Here is a 19,521-nt window from a genome sequence, read left to right as displayed (position 1 = left end):
ATATATATATATATATATATATATATATATATATATATATATATATATATATATATAAATATATATTATATATATATATATATCTATATCTATATATATATATATATATATATATATATATATATATATATATATATATATATATATATATATATATATATATATATATATATATATATATATATATATATATATATACATGCATACATATATAATGTATGTGTAGTTTTCTTTTGACGTATGTTATAGTCCATCCGCGGTAGGAAGACACTTAAGTAAAACGTACATGCTGTCCCTTTCACCCCATCTCGACCAATAGCATTTCGTACGTACAATGTTCTAGTGTCTAAATGAAATGCTATTGGTTGAGAGGCGATGAAAGCGATAACATGTACGTTTTTCCTAAGTGTCTTCCTTCAACCAACTAACTATGTATAACTAAACCATTTTTTCCAAATTCAATTTTTTTTTTTTTTGTTTAACAATTAAATGTTTATGATAAGTGAAATTTTGTTAACTAAGCACTTAGTTTACAAAAAGTGTTATGTCAATGACCACAATTGTACGAGTCATATGAATATCAGCTGTCGTTTAACCACATGAACCATTTTAGACCTTTTATCTAGAATTCCGAAAGCTTAATTTTGCTCAAAGCGCATACACAATACCCGTATATTATCGCATTGTATTTCCTGTAGTTGTTTAAATTAACGTCTTACCTAAGATAAGAATTATATTTTCATAATTAAAACCATTTACTTTCAGTCAGGAATACTAAAACACAACATTAATTGTTACGTAAATAATTTTACATGCAATTCATTTTTAAATTATTCACAGTGTACATTATGTACATAACCATGTCGACAACTAAAATATTTTCACGTTTCCGTGGCAACTTTTAGTATAGCGAGTTTTGTTTGATCATACCCCAATATTTATTGAGATATTGGGTAGCCAACTCGTATCAATTTTCTTTGTTCTGTTTGCATATTTATTCATTCATTTTTGTAGATCATTCCAAATGTCAAATTATGGTCATAATAACATGCAAAATTCTTCAGCTAAAAAAAGTGTGAAGATTCATTTGGAAAAATCAATGTCTAATAGAGTCAATGGGATTGAAAATGGGGAATGTACAAAACGTAAGTACTAAAATAGTTACTTTTTGTTATACATATTATATATACATAATATCTATAAGTATTATATTTTAATACAATGAATATAACGTATAATTGCCGAAAGATCATTAGATTATTAGGTAAATTATAAATAATTTAATAAAAATTGTTTTATGTGTGTACGTATGTACATTGTACATACATATATGTACATATGTTAACAATTTGAAAATTTGTTAATGTTTTTAAACAAAAATTTCATTAATATTTAAATTATATAAATATATAGAAGGTTTGACTGGTTATGGCTCTCAATATAAAAATCAACATCCTTCTTATCGAACCACGTCCAAAGAGTATGGATGGTATGCACCCGGTAAGATTTGTGTTGTGATAACATGTTTAATTTAAAACTTTGATAATACAAGTCTTATAAATAATAAGCTATATTTTTTTAATGTATACAGATAATCACACTGTTCCATCTGTATATTATCCGACTCAACAAAGATTCAGTAGTTATCTCTACGCTGCTGGAATGTATAGAAATCACTCATTAAACACCAGAATGGATTCTCCTGGTTACAAATAATCATTTTGGTTACTTAAATGTATGAAAAGTTTTATTCCTTATTGTTATTTTATTAATTGTAGTAGGACTTTTAACAAATTAAATGATACTCGTATTGTAATATTGCATTTTATTTCATATTGTATGTATATATAATTTGTATAGAATATAATATGATGTAACATTCACTTATTAACCGAAATGTTATAATAACCATAATGATATTATAATAATAATGAAAAGCACAGAAGTAAGTGTCTGAGATCAATTTTAAACTCTTTTTATATAAAAAAATTATAATCTAATAATTGCCATTAATAATTATGTATATAACACTTAATTGAGGATGGATTAACATCATTATCCAGAATGAAAAAGGTTTGATTTTAGGATGGCAGTGGTGTAAATATTCTCAAAAGTAAATAAATTTTGTTTCTATAAGGTCGTTTTTGAATTCACATTGAATTTAAAAAATAAAATTGAACGTTGTCCCAGAGACTCATTTCTGTCCTATTGGCGAACACTAACAATTTTGCGATACACTTTTTATATAGCAACAACAACAACAGCTTAATTAAATGTTATTAATATTTTGTGTATTATTAAGTAAGTACAATATATCTATGTATCAATTAATTTATCTCAAAAGTTTTATCTATAAAACTTACAAATTATTTAATAGATTTTGGCTTTGTTGGATTAGTTTATCTGCAGTTAAAATATCAGCTGATAGTTATAATACATAATATTTTATAAGACAAATGTATTATATATGTATAAGACAAATTATGTGTTTTGAAATAATTTCTTCAATAATTTATTTTTATATTACTTAGTTGGTTTCAATATTGGTTACCTTGTATTAATTATTGATTAATATTTAACTGCAATAAATCTAATCCAATCCTTACCAATTATTATATCCGTCTTTCAATATCAACACGACTCCAAACATTTTAATGCATAAACATAAATACATAAATACATACATGTTTTTATGTTGTTAAAAATGATTAATACATACATAATTTCAATACATTTCGATACTTTATCTTGTACCAGATTTGGTCATGAGGTGAGTTTTCTTCTATTCATATGTAGAAATATGCATACAAAATAATGATAGATGATAATACAATATAAAGACTATTATACTCCATTTTAAAAAAGCTATGTAAATCATTTAATTACAAATAATTGCGATATGTAAAATCACATATTGATGCATTATACGATAAGTATTTTATATATGATAAATTAGCGGGCAAGAAGTGTCAAAATGAGAACTTATAACTGTTCAAGGAATGGTCGATCTGCTCCATGACAACATTTTATTAGGTATTCAAATTCATATAAAGACTTTTAACTTTATTTATTTCCAATACAATCAATCATCTACGATTCGTGTTTGTATCGTATATATAAAAACATTGTATATTATTATCAAATATATTTTTATTACATTATATACGTATAATTTTTAACATTTATTTAATAAGTGCAATAATGCATCAAATCAAAATACACGAAAGCTAATGTTTCTACACAGCACACATTTGTTTAAAACATATTAACAACAAACTCTTATTTACCGAAATATGATTTATTATCAACAATATACATATGTATGTATGTGTATTGAAAGAGCTGATTCAAGTGGAGCAAAACATAATTTACCCTTTTAAAAAATGCGACTATTTTCATGATAACTTCAAACAAACAAGATTTATGAGAATAAAGCGTATTCTGGAAACATATTGGTGTACGATTACTTTAGAATAGGTGATTTTAAATTCATTCAGGTTTAAACGAATTACAATAACTTACCTACTATCTTTATTTAAATTTAGAATTATTACAATAATGTATGTATTAATGATTATTTCAAAGAAATTGCGAGGAATTTATTTTGAATTGCAGCAATAAAAAGAGTGTTGAAATGTTATTTTAACAACTTAAACCAGACCTGAATATCTTTTAAAAGTATCATTCTAATTTAAATGATTGTTTGTAAGTATCACACAATTAGTCGAGTTTCCTTTACCAAACATCAGTAACAAAATTTTATAATGAAAACTTTAAAATAAATATAAAAAGCCATTCTTTTACAAAATCTCCTTACAATTAATTATTGTATGTTAATGTAAAATGTCAGTAAGATATATATTTATCTATGTATTATCAATTTAAATGTAATTTATTAAGAGTATAATTTACATTTATGAATTACATGAGTTTCGTTGTATGAAATCCAATTGAAATAACATTTCATTTATGTCATCGCTAAGCGTTGCTCAAAAACAGTTAACATATTTATATGTATTAAGTAATTCATCGTTAACTATATATATTATAACAAATATTGAACCAGATCAAAAAAAAGTATTTCGATTTGCTTAAAAAATGTCGTCTGGCTAAAATTTGTAATTTTATTACCGTACATTTACAATCAAATAATGCACATTGTTCAGATTTATTTACCAAATATGTATAAAATCGAGAATGTTTAAATAATTAAAAGTTCAAAATAAAAGCTTTTAATAATACAAATATGTACTTTGTATATTTGTGTCTACAATTAATTTTCATTTCTTAAATTCTATTTTGATTTCAAGTTGTAGTAATAAACGAAAATTAACATAAATACCTACCATAAATGAAGGTAGGTACGTACATATACATAAGTGTGCTATGGGATAGATGCTTATTAGTTTTTTAAAGATATTGGAAACATATGTACATATACACAGTGCCTTTTTTTGTGATGTAACACACTGGAATGGAGTTCGGGCACCTTTGTACTTTATTTATCTTTTTATAAAAAAATTAAGGTCTGTGGAATAGGAAAGGCTACTTTAAATTTCATTTAAATGATATTTGACAAGATGTTAGTTCTGACAACTTTTTTTAAGAAAAAAAAAGCACTGCATATACATATGTATGTACATAATAAACATAAGTATGCCATACGTCCTTCATCAATTGGATTAACAATTGAAATATGTAGGTGTTGTGCTCATCTATCGTTAAATATTTCTCACATTCAAATGAAACATACATATTGGACTTTTACACGTACATATGTTGTAATATGTATAATAATAGATAGTATTTATTTTTCTTAAATAGTCTATTCTAAATAGTTTTTTAATAGATACAATAATATGACAACATTTTTTTTATTTAGATTATATATAATATAATTTATGAAATAAATAATGAAATTATTTTTTTATTCTTAAAATCTGTATTGTCTGTGTAATATGTAATGTTACATTAAGCACTCGAAATGATGACATTTCCACTTTCATTATTTTTGTTGATGAGCTTAATTAAGTTATACTTATTTGATAATGAAACGAAAAAGTTTAAAGACAAGCTTTTGGAAAGACAATAACTGTTTGTTTCAAGAACAAGTATACGACAAAATTTTATATAAATTAATTAATAGTATTATAGTTAATATGTAATTTTGAAGAAACGCGTGATTATACTCGGAGTAAACATTGATTATATTATAGATAGCTTTTTGAGTCTCGTTGAAAAGTTTTGAAAACACAATGTGTTTTCCTAAAAGGCTTATGTTTGAGGATTTAGATAAATACAGATTATATAAAACAAAAAATAAAACAATCACTATTCTTAAAAAATTAATAACACCGAATTATAAAATAAATAATATAAAAATATAATCACTTTCTACATACATATATTTTTAAAATGTAAATTTAAATATTATGTTAAATAATGAAATTTAGTCGTTGTAATAATATCAACAAATATAATGTGTGTGTGCATATGTATATATTCTGAAATAATCAGTAATAAAAATTAACTCAATTAAATATTGACATTATTGCTTAAAGTATATACTTTAAAACAACGTTAAGAAGAAATACATAGTTATGAGTTGACGAATACAATAAATACTCTTCAAATCACCACCATTTTAAATTAAAACATAAAAAATATAAAAATTTTAATATCTATCAATAACCTTTTTGTTTAATATAGCGTTAACAATGAATCTAAGGTAGATAATTTGCTAAAAAATGTTAAAAATTTATGCTGATCAAATTCAGCACCATCAACAATAAATTAAAATTTAATGATATCTGTTATACATATTATATTAATATAAAGTAAATAAACATGAAAGCCAAATTTATTGTTACGTATGAATAATATCGAATTACATATCGCCAAATATTCCGGCAAATGTTTTGCGCAGATTTTTCATCGTGTCTTCAGCATCCTCGGCAACAGAGGCCGATAATGAACCTTGGCGAGAGAATCCGGATCGTTGCGGCACATCAGGTGCTTTTGGAGCAGAAGTTGAGCTTACTGTGGAACTTTGCGAAGCTGAAAATTAAGTAAGTGTTGTGTTGTTATACCAAAATATAAGTTCTTAGAAAATTTAAATTTGAATAAAGTCAAGTACCTTGAGAATCTCGTCTTCCTACAGATGATAAAGTAGGATTAGCTGGTGGTGGATGATCAGGCTCTGCAGGAATTGGTGGCAATGGACGCTCGTTGCCTGTAGAAGCCGTTGGTGGTATTCCGGGAGGACCGGGAGGAGGTCCCGTTGGTGCACGTTCTTCGGTAGGCGAAGATACAGATCCACGAGTGGAACGTGTGGTAGGTGCCGTTGTTTGTGTTGCCCCAGGTCGGCAAGTACCCTGGAATAATATAAAACGTTGTTTAAAACTCTCTACGTTCTCAATGTATGGTATAATATAAATTTACGACAATAGGTGTCAGTAAAAAAACTAATATTGGAAAACATTCAATAATGGAATATCATTTTTATTTCACCTGCATCCTTTGAGTAACTAGATCTGCAATATGACGACGATCATCTTCTTGGGTGTCACCCATTAGCGAAAGAGCACTATCATTGACTTCGATGATGTGTTCTCTGCCATCTTTACCGACGACTACTTCTAAAGCGCATATTTCCAAGCCACCGAACAATTCGCTTACCTATTTTTGCAAAGAAATTGGTTCAGTAGATTATCAATTATTATTATAATTAGATGTGCAGTTATAAGTTGGGAAAATTACCTCGTCGACCCATGTTTTGTAACGATCAGTCATCGCCAATTGTTCCAACATAGCTGATCCTTGATTGGTCTTCCAATTGCCAGAAATGGATTTACGCCTGAAATCAATATAAAAAATCGGTTATATTAATTTAACAATTTTGTATTCAATTCAACCACCATATCCTTGACGTACATATCATATGTATGTATAACTCAAAAATGTAAATTTCTAACTGAATAAAGCCTTTGTACATATGTACGTACTAATATAAAAACAAAAATTTTGTTACTTAAATATGTATACTTCATTTTTATACTTTAAATCCTTAAAAGCTTGTTTCATAATATGTATTAAATAAAAGAAAGTACATGTAATAACCGTATAATATATCAAACATGTACATATTATGTACATATGTAGAATTAAAACTGCATAGAATGTGATCTGTGTATGTATTTACATACATATTTATGTACATACATACATACATACATTTGTATATATATGCATATATGTACTTGACAATATAACTAAACTTGAAAAAACTGCATGCACACTTAAGTGGGAGTGGTTTAATGTGTAAAATGTAAAGTGAATTCTTGTTTATTGTTTTATTCATCTCTTTTACATAATATATTGCATAAATAATCAATAATTTGAATTATCGGGTATGGTATAAACGATCAATTCCTGGAATCGGTTATTACATACACGAGGGAGAGGCAACGAGGATGATGCTAAGAACATTTTCCTGAATGCTTACGCCCCTCTTCTTCACTTTCTTTTCTGTATATCCAAGGGAATTATTATTAAGATAATTTTTTTTTTGTGAACAGTATGTATATATGTATATATGTACATATGTATGTGCAAATTAGAAAAAAAATCACTACATTATAGTCTAGGTTGGGTCAACATATAATACATATTTACATATACATATATACATATGTAGATATGTCCCTTAACCTTTTATGTCAGCATTTGATGACATGGTTGCTAGTTACATGTGTAAAAACGGCAACACAAAAAGGTCATATCTGCTGTAAATGCATACATATATACATACTTCACACATTTCTTACTTCTAAATATTTATATGATTTCATGATAGTATAGAAAATTTCCAAAGTAAGTGTATATGTACAATGTACTTATACACATACATACATACATACATATTTATTATAAAAATAAATTAATTTTGAACAATTTTATGTATAATATTTACATGAAAGCCTTGTAATTGCTGCCGATCTTTTGAACGTGAATGTCAAACTTTGCATCGACGTACGGCTCAACGGTGCAATAAGATCCTGAAATAGCCACCACACCTGCCATATCCTGAAAATTTGCAGACAAAATGATTAGGTTCCAAAATTGAAATTATCGGCGATAAAGCTGATTTCAAATTCACCTGAAAATCTGAATTGTTGTCGACTTTGACTTTACCAACACCCCCATGCGCATGGCCGATTTTGAGAACCGCTGGGAAACGAGGAACAGTCACCTGAAACAACCGTAATAAATATTGGATTGTTATTAATAATATTGAAATAGCATTTTATCAATTAAGTCGAAATCAGATTAAATGCCTAAAAGATTACTTCTAAAGAAAAACCATTCTTATAAATTTTATTTATGATAAAATTTAACTACGGCGTACACTTTTTAATATTTCTTTTAGAATTCAATACATTTTTTAACAAAACCTGTGGTATAGGTCTTTGATTTCACATGTTCTTAAACTCGAAAAATACAACATAATTTTTTTATTTCTTAAATGTTATTTTTTTGTTATACTTTTTATTTTTGTACTTTTTACTTTATCTGAGTACAAAGTAACAATAGATCAAGTTTTGTGATCTTGCGAAAATTCTAACTCGAGATTTTGACTGATTCGAACTCAGAATCGATCACTGATCACGTTTTCATGATCTAGAAAAAATGTGTGTGTGTGTATTTTGGGGATTTTTTGAACACCGTTAGTGCTTCGAACTGAAACTTATTATTGGTTACTGAAATTCTTATGGACATGACGTAATTTTTTTTCAAATTGTTGATGAAATGGTACCTCCCCTTATAGGTGTAGGTACCCTTTTTTAAGTTTTTGAATTCAATTATCTCCCAAACCGCTAACTGAATCGAACTGAAATTTTTTCACATGTAATAGAAATTATAAATTTTATAACCTAATATTTTTAAATATTTTTATCTGAACCTGAAGTTGTACTTTTACTCTAGAGCAGCGTTTCCCAACCTTTTTTGACTCGCGTACCACTTGGTAGTACATAACGCTAAATTGTACCACCATATAAAAATGATTGTATTTCATGAAATTTGTTTTTGCAAGTGTAATTATTATATATAGTATTTGCATGGTAAGGAATGTGAAGACAGGATACACGCAATATGTAGATTTGTTTTGGAAAGAAATTTTATGGAAAAAAAAAATTTTGCGGAGGCAATTATAATATGCTCAAAGTTTAATTTATCTACTATCTTGTCATACTTCTATTATTGATAATAAAAAAATTATTGATATTTTTATTAAAAACACAAAATTACAAAGTACATATAATTGAGATCCTTGTACTTAGTTTTTTTTTTAATTTGGTTCAAATGGTGCGAGATTTACCCTTAAGTATGGAGCTGGATTCAATCAATTTCTATACTTGTCTTATTAAAATATATGAAGAGAATGCTCTCTCAACCAGTTCAGTGCTAGTAAACGGCAACAGAAATTTGAGCACTATGTCATAAAGCTGTTTATATTTTTCACCTAATACCTAGCCAAAAATTAATAACCTTTTTTATTTCGAATTCAGTTTTTAAATGCTATAATTTGAAAGTTCAATCAAGTTCTTTTTTTCCTTGGTAGCTGTCCGAAAATGTTCATTATCAAAGGCGTTTTAAATCCAATTGTTTGCTTCTAAAAGGTTTGGGGAAGCACTCGTAAAAGACGATTTCAACCCTATTAAATATTCAATTATTTTTTCACGTCTATCCCGAGCCGCACGACTTTTGTTTTCAGATAAGAAATTATATAAAGTTTCAAATACTCCAGTTTGATCATTTTCGATACGTACATTCCAAAAATCTAATTTTCTAATTATATGTACTTTCAATTTTATCTGGAACATTAAAGATTATTATCGAAAGGATCTCAAGTGTCAAATTCAAGTTATTTATTTATTGGAGCGTGAACAAGGTAAATTTAAAAATGCACTCCAAAATTCATGCCGGATCAGAGAAAAACGTATCAATTTCCAGATTTTCGATCATCGACTGTACATATTGACGTCAACGATGACTAATTACGATAATGTTTATTAATTACTAGTTGTTTTACCCGGCTTCGCTCAGTATTTGTAATATAAACAGCTTAAAAATGGCGAATCTAATAGTAAATATTCATTTGTTTTTTTATTAAATTTATTTTAATCGAAAAAAATATAATATTCAACCAATTGAATTGTCGTCATGGAAATTTTATTTTGTTTTCGAAGTTCCCAAACAAAGATACAAACTTACAAAGTCTCTTTCGAAATTATATATTAGATATAAAAAATATTTCTATTTTTATGATTGTAAATCATTCATTCCTGCATGTCCGCCATTACTGATTTTTTTCGCGTACCACCAATCATCAACCGCGTACCACAGGTTGGGAAACGCTGCTCTAGAGAATCGAGGTTTTTTATGTTTTTCTCAGAAACCTTTTAGTTAATTGAACTGAAATTTAATATCTATCAATTTAAACTTAATACCAAGTTACGTATAAAATTTGGTAAGCATCCGTCAATTGAATCCATTGAGTGGCAGTTTACTCGTGTTCGATTTTTCTTCCACTATTTTTTTCGACTCCTTAAACATGTTCTCGAAAAAATTTAAGTATAATTCTTGTATTAATGTGATTTTATAAACCGAAAGTCGGGTTTTACCTCTTAGAAAGGTCAAAAATGTTGTCTCCACTACTTTGTGCACACCCCTGAACGTATCAATCTGAAACTTTATATTTGTATTTTTTATGTACTAACTTGAAGAGATAAAGAGACGTATGAAATTAGAATTAGGATGGAGTGCATTTGGACGGATGAATGCTGTTTTTAAATTAAAAATGCCACTCTGTTTGAAGAAAAAGATCTTCGATCGATGCGTTTTGCCAGTGATGATGTATGGATGTGAAACTTGGACACTGAACGCCAAGATGCTACACAAAATCCAATGCACTCAAAGAAGTATGAAACGCTGTATGCTTGGCATAACGAGAAAAGACAAGAAGCGAAACACGTGGGTGAGAAGCATGACAAGGGTAGTGGACATAGTGGACAGAGTAAAGAGATTAAAATGGCAATGGGCGGGCCACGTGGCTAGAAGAATGGACGAAAGGTGGACAAAAGAAGTGCTTGAGTGGTATCCGAGATTATATAAAAGGGTAAAAGGAAGACCGCAGGGAAGATGTGTGGACGAAATTAGGAAAATGTGCGGGGTGAGATGGATGAGAGTTGCGCAAAACAGAGATGAGTGAAAGCGTGTTAGAGAGGCTTTCATCCAGCAGTGGATGGTGAATGGCTGTAAATGATGATGATGATGATGTGAATGTGTCTGTACGGTTCAATATCTAAAATGGAGAATCCTGTGGAAACCACATTACAACGTTGCTATAATTCCCGGTTTCGTTGATTTAAAAAAAATCCACCCAGGGTATGCATACATAGAAGACAGAATGGAAGATTGAAAAGACAGCAAAAGATTGAAATACTTAAACTTATGCCTAGTACTCTAGTACTTTAGTAGATTGTGCATAAACAAACTAGTTCGTTTGTCAATTTGTTCTTTTGTGTACAGTCTAACTGGCCAGATTGGTTCGTGTATGAACAAACTAGTATGTTCACGAACAAAAGAAATGTAGGTGCACTTGGACTGTGACATACACAACATTTGATTTTTTTTTCTATTTTGTCTTCATATAAACCTTTTATTTTTAAATATGTAATTACTTAAAAATAACATTTATAAAAAAATTCTTCATATTAAAAGGAGTAAGCGCATTGAATTTTGCGTCTCAGTGATAAGTGATAACATCTGTGAATTGCGCTTGTCTCAAAAAGCACTTACGGAATAAATAATGAACTTAAAACGATTTGATTATTTAGATCGCGCAGTAGTAGAAGGTAATATTTTAACGATAGTTCTCTGGAGCAAGCTCAACACCTACATATGTATGTATCTATCTTTCGTATTTGATTCAATTAAGCTCGCGTTGATGCAGTGGATCGGATCGCGCGTACCTTGCGTTTTCATCTTAAATGGCGCGCGTCCCAAATCTGACCTTGACGATTGGATAGCACGTATTTTGCTTATTTATTATCCCACCAACATAACGAGGCCAATTCCCACTAAACTATTATATTTTAGTCGTCGGGTAATGCAATGTACGTTTTAGAGACCATTCATTAACAAATTATATAGATATCCATTTATGTCTTCGTTTAATTGGCTTCGTATAACATCATCGCTAATGACTCTTCCAGCTCATGTCTGCCCACGTTGAGTTGTTTGTTTGTAACTTGTGTGGTGCATTTTTTTCCGACATTGTTTTCATTTTCAAGCCGTACTGTCAACGTGCGTCGCTATGTTGATAGTCATTTGCGAAATTGCGTCATTCGGGCATGCACAATTTGTGCTCCAATAACGACACAAGGTGAGCGACGTTAATTGAAGTGCATCGGACGATCACAGCAAGATCATACACACACTTTATAAAGGCCAAAGGGAGAAATTAATATCTACATATGTATATATGTATGTATGTTCATTAGGCCGGAGCGAAAAATTCGAATTTTGCATATCCCAAAATGGACCTAATGGAAAACGTGCAAAAACAAAAACAAGGGAAACAAGTTTTATAAAAAAATTATCGATTTTAAGCCATATATCCTCAAGAGTCCTGAGTTAGGATGTTGATAATTGATTTTTTGAGTAATCTCCTTGGGACATTATTTTGTTGGAATCGATTGATTAGTTTTTCTTTTAATTAACTTTTCGTTTTCAGCTGGGATTTGCACCCCAACGTCTCAACTGGTAAACAATCGCTTCCAACATCTGAGATTTGAGACCTCGAAAAAGGTCGTTGAAAAATTTTTATTTATTGTTTGTAATTTTTTTAATAACCTCAGTTCGTTTTTATTTCGCACCAGATGTGATACGTAAGTGTAAATATGTAGCATTGGTCGATGATTTATGATGACTTTTTCGAGTCCTTTAAGAGAAGTCGATGAAATTGATTCATCGAATTTAAAACGAAAGATGAATGGCTTTGAATCTTCGTACAGCTATCCGATGGATGTTCATGTATATCAACAAATGATGATCTATATATGTATGTACATGCGTATACATACATATATGTATCTATGATGAATATATTTTCTTCGCGAAAAACTGTTTACATCCGACTATTTGCAGGTCAGTAGGCGTTACCTAACGATGTATCCCGTGACGTGAGGAAAACAATGTAAAAATGCACGTGTAAATATTTTCCGACAGTGTTTGAAATAAGTATTAGCTCACACTTCATTTTGGGATATGATCGTTTTACGAATTTCTCATTGCGCCGATTTAGAGTGTGATTATTTTTCTTTCAGTTGGCTTATATAGCTGTCGTCGGTTTTAAAGGTCGAGATACTGCGAGGTACATATACTTTCAAGGTGGCTGTATATATCCTGTTCATCATTTTTGACGTGCAGTAGTTGAAGTTTCTTGGCACGTAAAGCGTATACTCAAAAAGCTTCCAAAAGGTTCAAAGTATTACTTAGCAACTAAGATAATACTAAAGGGAACGTTATTCAATTAGTTGTATACAGAATCGTACCAAGGCATTGACTACGGGATATTTGCAATGGGCGCAAAAATCTGAAAGGCACTCGGAGCGTGAAGTAAAACTTCACAAAAACTTAAAAAAAAAGATCAAGATTTTTACAAGAAATTAATACAAGGGCTTATTGATAATTTAAAATTTTTTTAAAAGGACAATGTACATAGATACAATTTTCATAAAGGTTATTGATCTTTGTGATAAATTAATACCAGACTAGAATAAAGAAAATATAAAAATGGAAGGCAATGACAGATGAACTTGCGGATGATGAATTGCCGAGCTTAAATTTCATTAAAATTTCTTGTTTCTTGAACGCTTTCACTGCATTCGACAGATTGCGGAAGATTCTATTTTTTGATCGGCCAAGTCTTAATTTCACTATCAATAGAAGAATTAGAAGAATAAGAAATTGTATTATCGGTGGCATACACAGAAATAGACAAACATAAGTTAATAAATTAACTGATATGTTTTAAATAACAAAAAAAATATATATATATATATTGGAAAATTAAGATCCGAGCACTATTTATCGTACAGATATTTTTGATGTAGGTACTCAGCGAGTGGGATTTACAAGAATCTTATTCAAGTAATGTATAAGCTATACGAAAAAATGTGTGTGTGTCTGTATTTCTGTGTGAGTGTCTGTAAGTTTATTGTGTGTCAGTGTATTTTGGGGATTTTTTGAACACCGATCGTCCTATCGAACTGGAACTTAGTATTGGTTACTGAAATTTTTATCGATATACCGTAATTTTTTTTTCAAATTTTTAAGTTGACCTGAAATGGTACCTCCCCTTATAGGTGTCCTCTTTCTTTTTAAGTTTTTGAATTATCTCCCAAACCACTCATCAAATCGGACTGAAATTTCCTACTTGTAATAGAAATTAATATTATATTTTTTACTCCAATATTTTTAACTAAATCGAAGGTAGTACTTTTAATTTAGAGAATCAAGGTTTTTTATGTTTTTCTAAGAAATCCTTTAATTTATTGAACTGAAATTTACCAAGTTATGTATACAAGTTGGTAAGCATCCGTCAACCAGAAGTGGCAGTGTACTCTTGTTCAATTTTTTCTTCCACTTTTTTTTTTCAACCCCTTTATTCACGTAAAAATTCAAGTATAATTGTTGTATCAATGTGATGAAAATCACTAAATAACTGGAAGCGGGATTTTTTCCTCTTAGAAAAGTCACAAATGTTGTGACAACAATTCTTTCCACGCCCTGAAAATATTTAGCTGAAAATTTATATTTGTATTATTTTTGTACTAACATAGAGTTGATAAAGTTTTGGTCGGAATTCGTAAGCCGGAAGTAGAACTTTAGTCTTGTGTAAGTTTTCCTACATTTGTGTTCAATTTGTAATGAAAATGCTCATAGCCGGTATGTGTGAACGTGTATGTACGATCATCAAATTTTGTTTTTTATTCTTCTTATATTCCTCAAATACATAGATTAAGTCGTAGGTTGGTCACATCCGATTTTTTTAAATAAAGTAAATGCAATTGAGTTTTTTTTTATATTAGGTGGATTGTTTCGATGAATAATTACCAGACGGTACAATCTATCACGACGGAATCAAAGTGATGTTTTTAATTTATTTATTGTGTTTTATTTAATCTTAGAAATCTGTGGATTCGAACCGAAAATTTAAAGAATGTAGCCAAACTCTCAAAATAAGAACGCCAATATGGGAGTATTTTTTGCGTGAAACATCGGGAGAGTTTGCAAAATGCAATTGAACGTTTTTGAAATTTTTTTCTTATAAATTTGAAATCCCGGGATCGGAAATTCCCAGCACCGCAATCCCGGTGCTGAAGTAACCTTCCGGGATTGGAAGCACTAGTGGCAATGGACAGTAGTAGGGCGACGCGCTATCATCCAATTGTTAAAAATTATAATTAATTTAATCAGGAATAATTTGAAGTCTAGGATTAGGAAATAAAGTATAGCATTGAATGTAGTTAGGAAAATATTTTTTTTATTTATATGTAAATATAATATATGTACATACATATATGCAGGCCTGGCGAGCGGGGGGGGGGGGTGTCATATATTCATATTTCATATTTCATATTTACTCATCCATGACTTGGGTTTTTCCTGCAATCTAAATGTTGATTTTATGTTTATGATATTTTCGAAATTTATGATCGTTTGCTGAATTGTATGAATGGAATTCGTGAATGAAACGCAAGATTACGCCGTCACGTAAAAATACTACAAGCCAGTCATGCCCCGCACTAAATAGATCACTGGAAATAGCTTTAACGTCACATAACAATACAATATATGTATGTAAGCCAAAAATATAATATGTTGTGGATACATGTGGAATGTGGAAAATGTGTGCAAATTCGGTGTCAATGTGAATTTCGCTTGCAGTATCGAGAATGAACGATGACTGAGCGTAATCCCCAAAAATACATCGTTGCGTCTGAAATGCACGGGAATGCATCTGTCGCTGATGACCGTTTGTGCAATTTGAAACGCTAGTCGATTTCTCGTAGGTGGTTCAGATTAAAATTTCTGTTACACAGAGTATACATTGCATATAGAAAAATATGAACTGTATTGCAAAAACTTTGTATTGCAAAAAGTACCGATAAAATATGAACATACATATCTTACATACATAATATCTTAACCAAATGGCTATTTTTCCAAAGAATATATAAATTAATTATTAAAAAATATTTAATTATTCCCTGTGTTTCCAAACTCCGTTCCACCGACTTTTACATGTCGACACTCGTTTTTTCGACTTTTTCAGAGTATCTCGTCGTTGAGTTTGTAAAGATCTAAAAACGATTTACATAGTGAAATACTGTTAAAAATATATAGTAAGAATTGATTTTTAAACGTTTTTTAAAAAATATCAAAGTTTTATTAATAACTTAAATTAATATGTATTTCTGTTCAATTTACCGCTCATGAAACTAGAGCGGTAAGAAATATCCACAATTTATAGAGATTCGCTGCCCCAAGCTCTTGAAGAGGCCATAAAATTAATTTTATTTTAAGTTAAATATGTATATCTTGGTATCAGTAGCGTTAGGTGAAAATCTCACTATCTCTATTGCAAAGACTAAGAGCGAGCGAGAAGTAGAGGGATTCACTGCACTCGCCTGGCCGGTATGCGTGTACATATATATATTATACATATATGTATGTACAAATATGAAATATGAGTACAAATTGATTCCGGGTCGGAGCTCGAAATATGTATAATCAATTGAAAAATTAATAATTTTCAAAAAAAATTTTATTATGTGTATGATTAAATAAATTAATATTTACTTCAAAGTTTTTTCGGAGAAAAGTTTGAAACTTTGAGGAATAGGAATGTGAATTTACATAATGGATTCTCAACGTAGTACTACAATATAATAGAACACTCCCAGGTATGCGTCATTAAAGATCAACGTCATCGCGGTGTCACCAGGGTGGGTTCAGAAGTACATATGTATGTATGTACGTAGATATGTTTTTGCGTTTGATAAAAACTGCTCGAGGAAAATGCAAAAGGGTGTATGTGTAATACAGTTCATCTAATATGTATTTGCCTCAACGGTGAAAGTACGCTCGATTGCTTATATGAATCTTAGTGTAGCATTGTCACGTCTAAAAATACAATTTTTGGATGCACATCGGGAATAAATCCAGTTGTCATATCGAACGAATCTCGTATCCAACCAGAAATAACAATGATCGAATTTTGCGATGACAAATAATGAACCGCACCTATGTATTTATGCGTGTCTGGATCCTTTTTAGTCCCGATGAAAGATATATACGTAATACTTCGCACATATGAAAGAAAACCATGATAGAATGTGGTGCAGCAGTTGCTCAATAGTTTTATGTGCGTATGTCTGTAAAATCGAACAGATGTTTTTTGAACGAACATCAAAAATACGCGTATTGAAATTCGATATGGCCAACTAATGGAAATTTCGTTGAACGTTCGCTATAACGGAATTATGCAAAAATTATATTAAAATAATAAAGCGTGAGATGTTGCATTAGTTTCACCATGTAATTAAGAGTTTTTGAGATTGGAATGTGACTAAAAAAATTCGACGTTACCAATACTCTACTCTACTCTACTACTCACTATGTATTTAAGTATTTGTACATATAATAGCAAACGTTTAGATATGTAAATATGTACATTTAAAAAATTACTACGTCGAAGTAAAAGTTTTCAATAGGAAACTGAGTTTTTGTATCAAAAGGTATGAATATACTGCCTAATGGAACTAGAGATTGCAATATTGGTATTGGTATACCGGTTTACCCGTAAATCGACAAAATTTGGCCATCGATAATTACCGGTAAATTGGTCAATTATTTACTTAATTATTAAAAAATATTTTCTGGCGCACTTAATAGATATCTCCGCAAATGGCGTATTGTGGATTAGGTAGCCTGGAATTTGTTTATTTTCAGGATTAAATGTCCAAAATGACTAAAATTTTGAGCGGGATGAACATTTTGGTCTTAACATCATTGTTTTCGACTGGCAGCACCGCTTTCCTGTTTCCCGCCGCTCGCTCTAATACGAATACGATATATTACAATGTAATTGTTACTCATTGTAATAATTTGTATCGAATAGCGAGCCTTCTGTCAGTTTGACAGTTCTCTTGTAGCACCACTGATGCATGTGTAAGAGTGACTACACTGATTCTTCCCTAAGAGTAGCAATATAGACTAACCAAATCGTAATAAATGCGATCAGACGGTTGTTTCAATTATGATCCAAGCTAGTCCAAACTTTCATTCAATAAATATGATTGGTTAAAACAATAAAAAACAAATTTAAAAAAAGATAAATTATTACGAATGGACTTTATGAATTTATATGACATTATTCACCTGAGATTTATTTTTAATTAATTATGATTCAATTCAGGTTAACGTTTTTAGGAAAAGTAACCAAATACAGCTATCTCATCCGTTTACCGGTAAATAAGGGTATACCGGTAATGGGAATAATTATTTACTATAAATGAAATCTGACGGTAAATTGTAATCTCTAAATGGAACCATCCTACATCATATTGAACGAATATTTTGACTATCCAATTACATACATACATCCAAATTAAATCCCAAATTATGAATACTAACAGTAAAAATATACTTATTTATTAAGACAGTTGCATTAAAAATTTACCCACTATACATATTTTTATTTTATTTTTATTTTTATTTTTATTTTACATATATACCAGGAAGGCCTTACAGGTAAATCCCAATGCGCCTTCCTGGCCAATTACAAATACAAATGCAGCATTTTTTTTTTTATTATAAGTCGTTGAATTGCGAGACACTGAAAAAAACTCGCAAATTAACGAGACATCTATGAATTGTACATAAATTTTTATTGTACATCCATCAAATTTCAAATAGTGGTGACATAGTAGGTAGGAAGAATTTTTAGCCAATTTTTTTTTTCGGGAACCGTTTCAACAATGAAATCAGAGAAAATTGGCAAACTCTGATAGGAAACGATCAACCTGGAGTCACAAATCCAGGTCTGACCAACAGCATACTCTGAAAAATATGTATGTATGTATGTATGTATGCATGTACACTAGGGTTTCTGCCCGGGTCGGCTCGGTTTTATTTTTAATTTATACATACTGTGACCCATGTTTATTTTATACATTCTGTGGTATATGTATGTATTAAATAAAAATATGTATGTATATATGTACACAAACATTTTATGTTTATCCTTGTATGATTGTAAAATGCCAAATGTTTGCTAGTTTACTTATCATATTTGATCATTTCCTTGAATTAAATATAAAAAAAATATTACCATATATCGTTTACATCAATAATTACAATAATATGTAGGTTAATTTAAATATTTGA

At 29.7% G+C, this 19,521-nt stretch overlaps 2 protein-coding genes across 2 annotated transcripts in view; one reads left to right on the top strand and one right to left on the bottom strand.

Annotated features, from left to right (window-relative positions):
• Positions 1 to 607: 607 nt before the first annotated feature.
• LOC143916442 (piercer of microtubule wall 2 protein) lies at positions 608 to 1,814 on the top strand. The gene is made up of 3 exons (XM_077437552.1): positions 608 to 1,145; positions 1,414 to 1,500; positions 1,592 to 1,814. Exons 1-3 carry the CDS (start codon positions 1,025 to 1,027, stop codon positions 1,714 to 1,716), a joined length of 333 nt encoding a protein of 110 aa, XP_077293678.1. The 5' UTR covers positions 608 to 1,024; the 3' UTR covers positions 1,717 to 1,814.
• Positions 1,815 to 5,887: 4,073 nt separating this feature from the next.
• Positions 5,888 to 19,521, bottom strand: part of Syn (synapsin) — a 94,854-nt gene continuing 81,220 nt past the window's right edge. Inside the window, exons 8-13 of the mRNA XM_077428993.1 lie at positions 8,159 to 8,251; positions 7,973 to 8,085; positions 6,760 to 6,856; positions 6,511 to 6,678; positions 6,137 to 6,374; positions 5,888 to 6,057 (exon numbers count right to left, since the gene is read on the bottom strand). Coding sequence (XP_077285119.1) covers positions 5,888 to 6,057; positions 6,137 to 6,374; positions 6,511 to 6,678; positions 6,760 to 6,856; positions 7,973 to 8,085; positions 8,159 to 8,251 — 879 coding nt within the window. The remainder of the gene's footprint in view (positions 6,058 to 6,136; positions 6,375 to 6,510; positions 6,679 to 6,759; positions 6,857 to 7,972; positions 8,086 to 8,158; positions 8,252 to 19,521) is intronic.

The sequence above is a fragment of the Arctopsyche grandis genome, chromosome 1, assembly GCF_051622035.1.
Source record: "Arctopsyche grandis isolate Sample6627 chromosome 1, ASM5162203v2, whole genome shotgun sequence".
In the NCBI taxonomy this organism is placed as follows: domain Eukaryota; kingdom Metazoa; phylum Arthropoda; class Insecta; order Trichoptera; family Hydropsychidae; genus Arctopsyche; species Arctopsyche grandis.
This window is presented reverse-complemented; position numbering and strand designations above follow the sequence as displayed.

Coding starts and splice junctions, on each gene's coding strand:
- LOC143916442 (XM_077437552.1), top strand. CDS start 1,025: ATGTCAAATTATGGTCATAATAACATGCAAAATTCTTCAGCTAAAAAA. Junction 1,146..1,413: donor AAATGGGGAATGTACAAAAC/GTAAGTACTAAA, acceptor ATAAATATATAG/AAGGTTTGACTGGTTATGGC. Junction 1,501..1,591: donor GTATGGATGGTATGCACCCG/GTAAGATTTGTG, acceptor TAATGTATACAG/ATAATCACACTGTTCCATCT.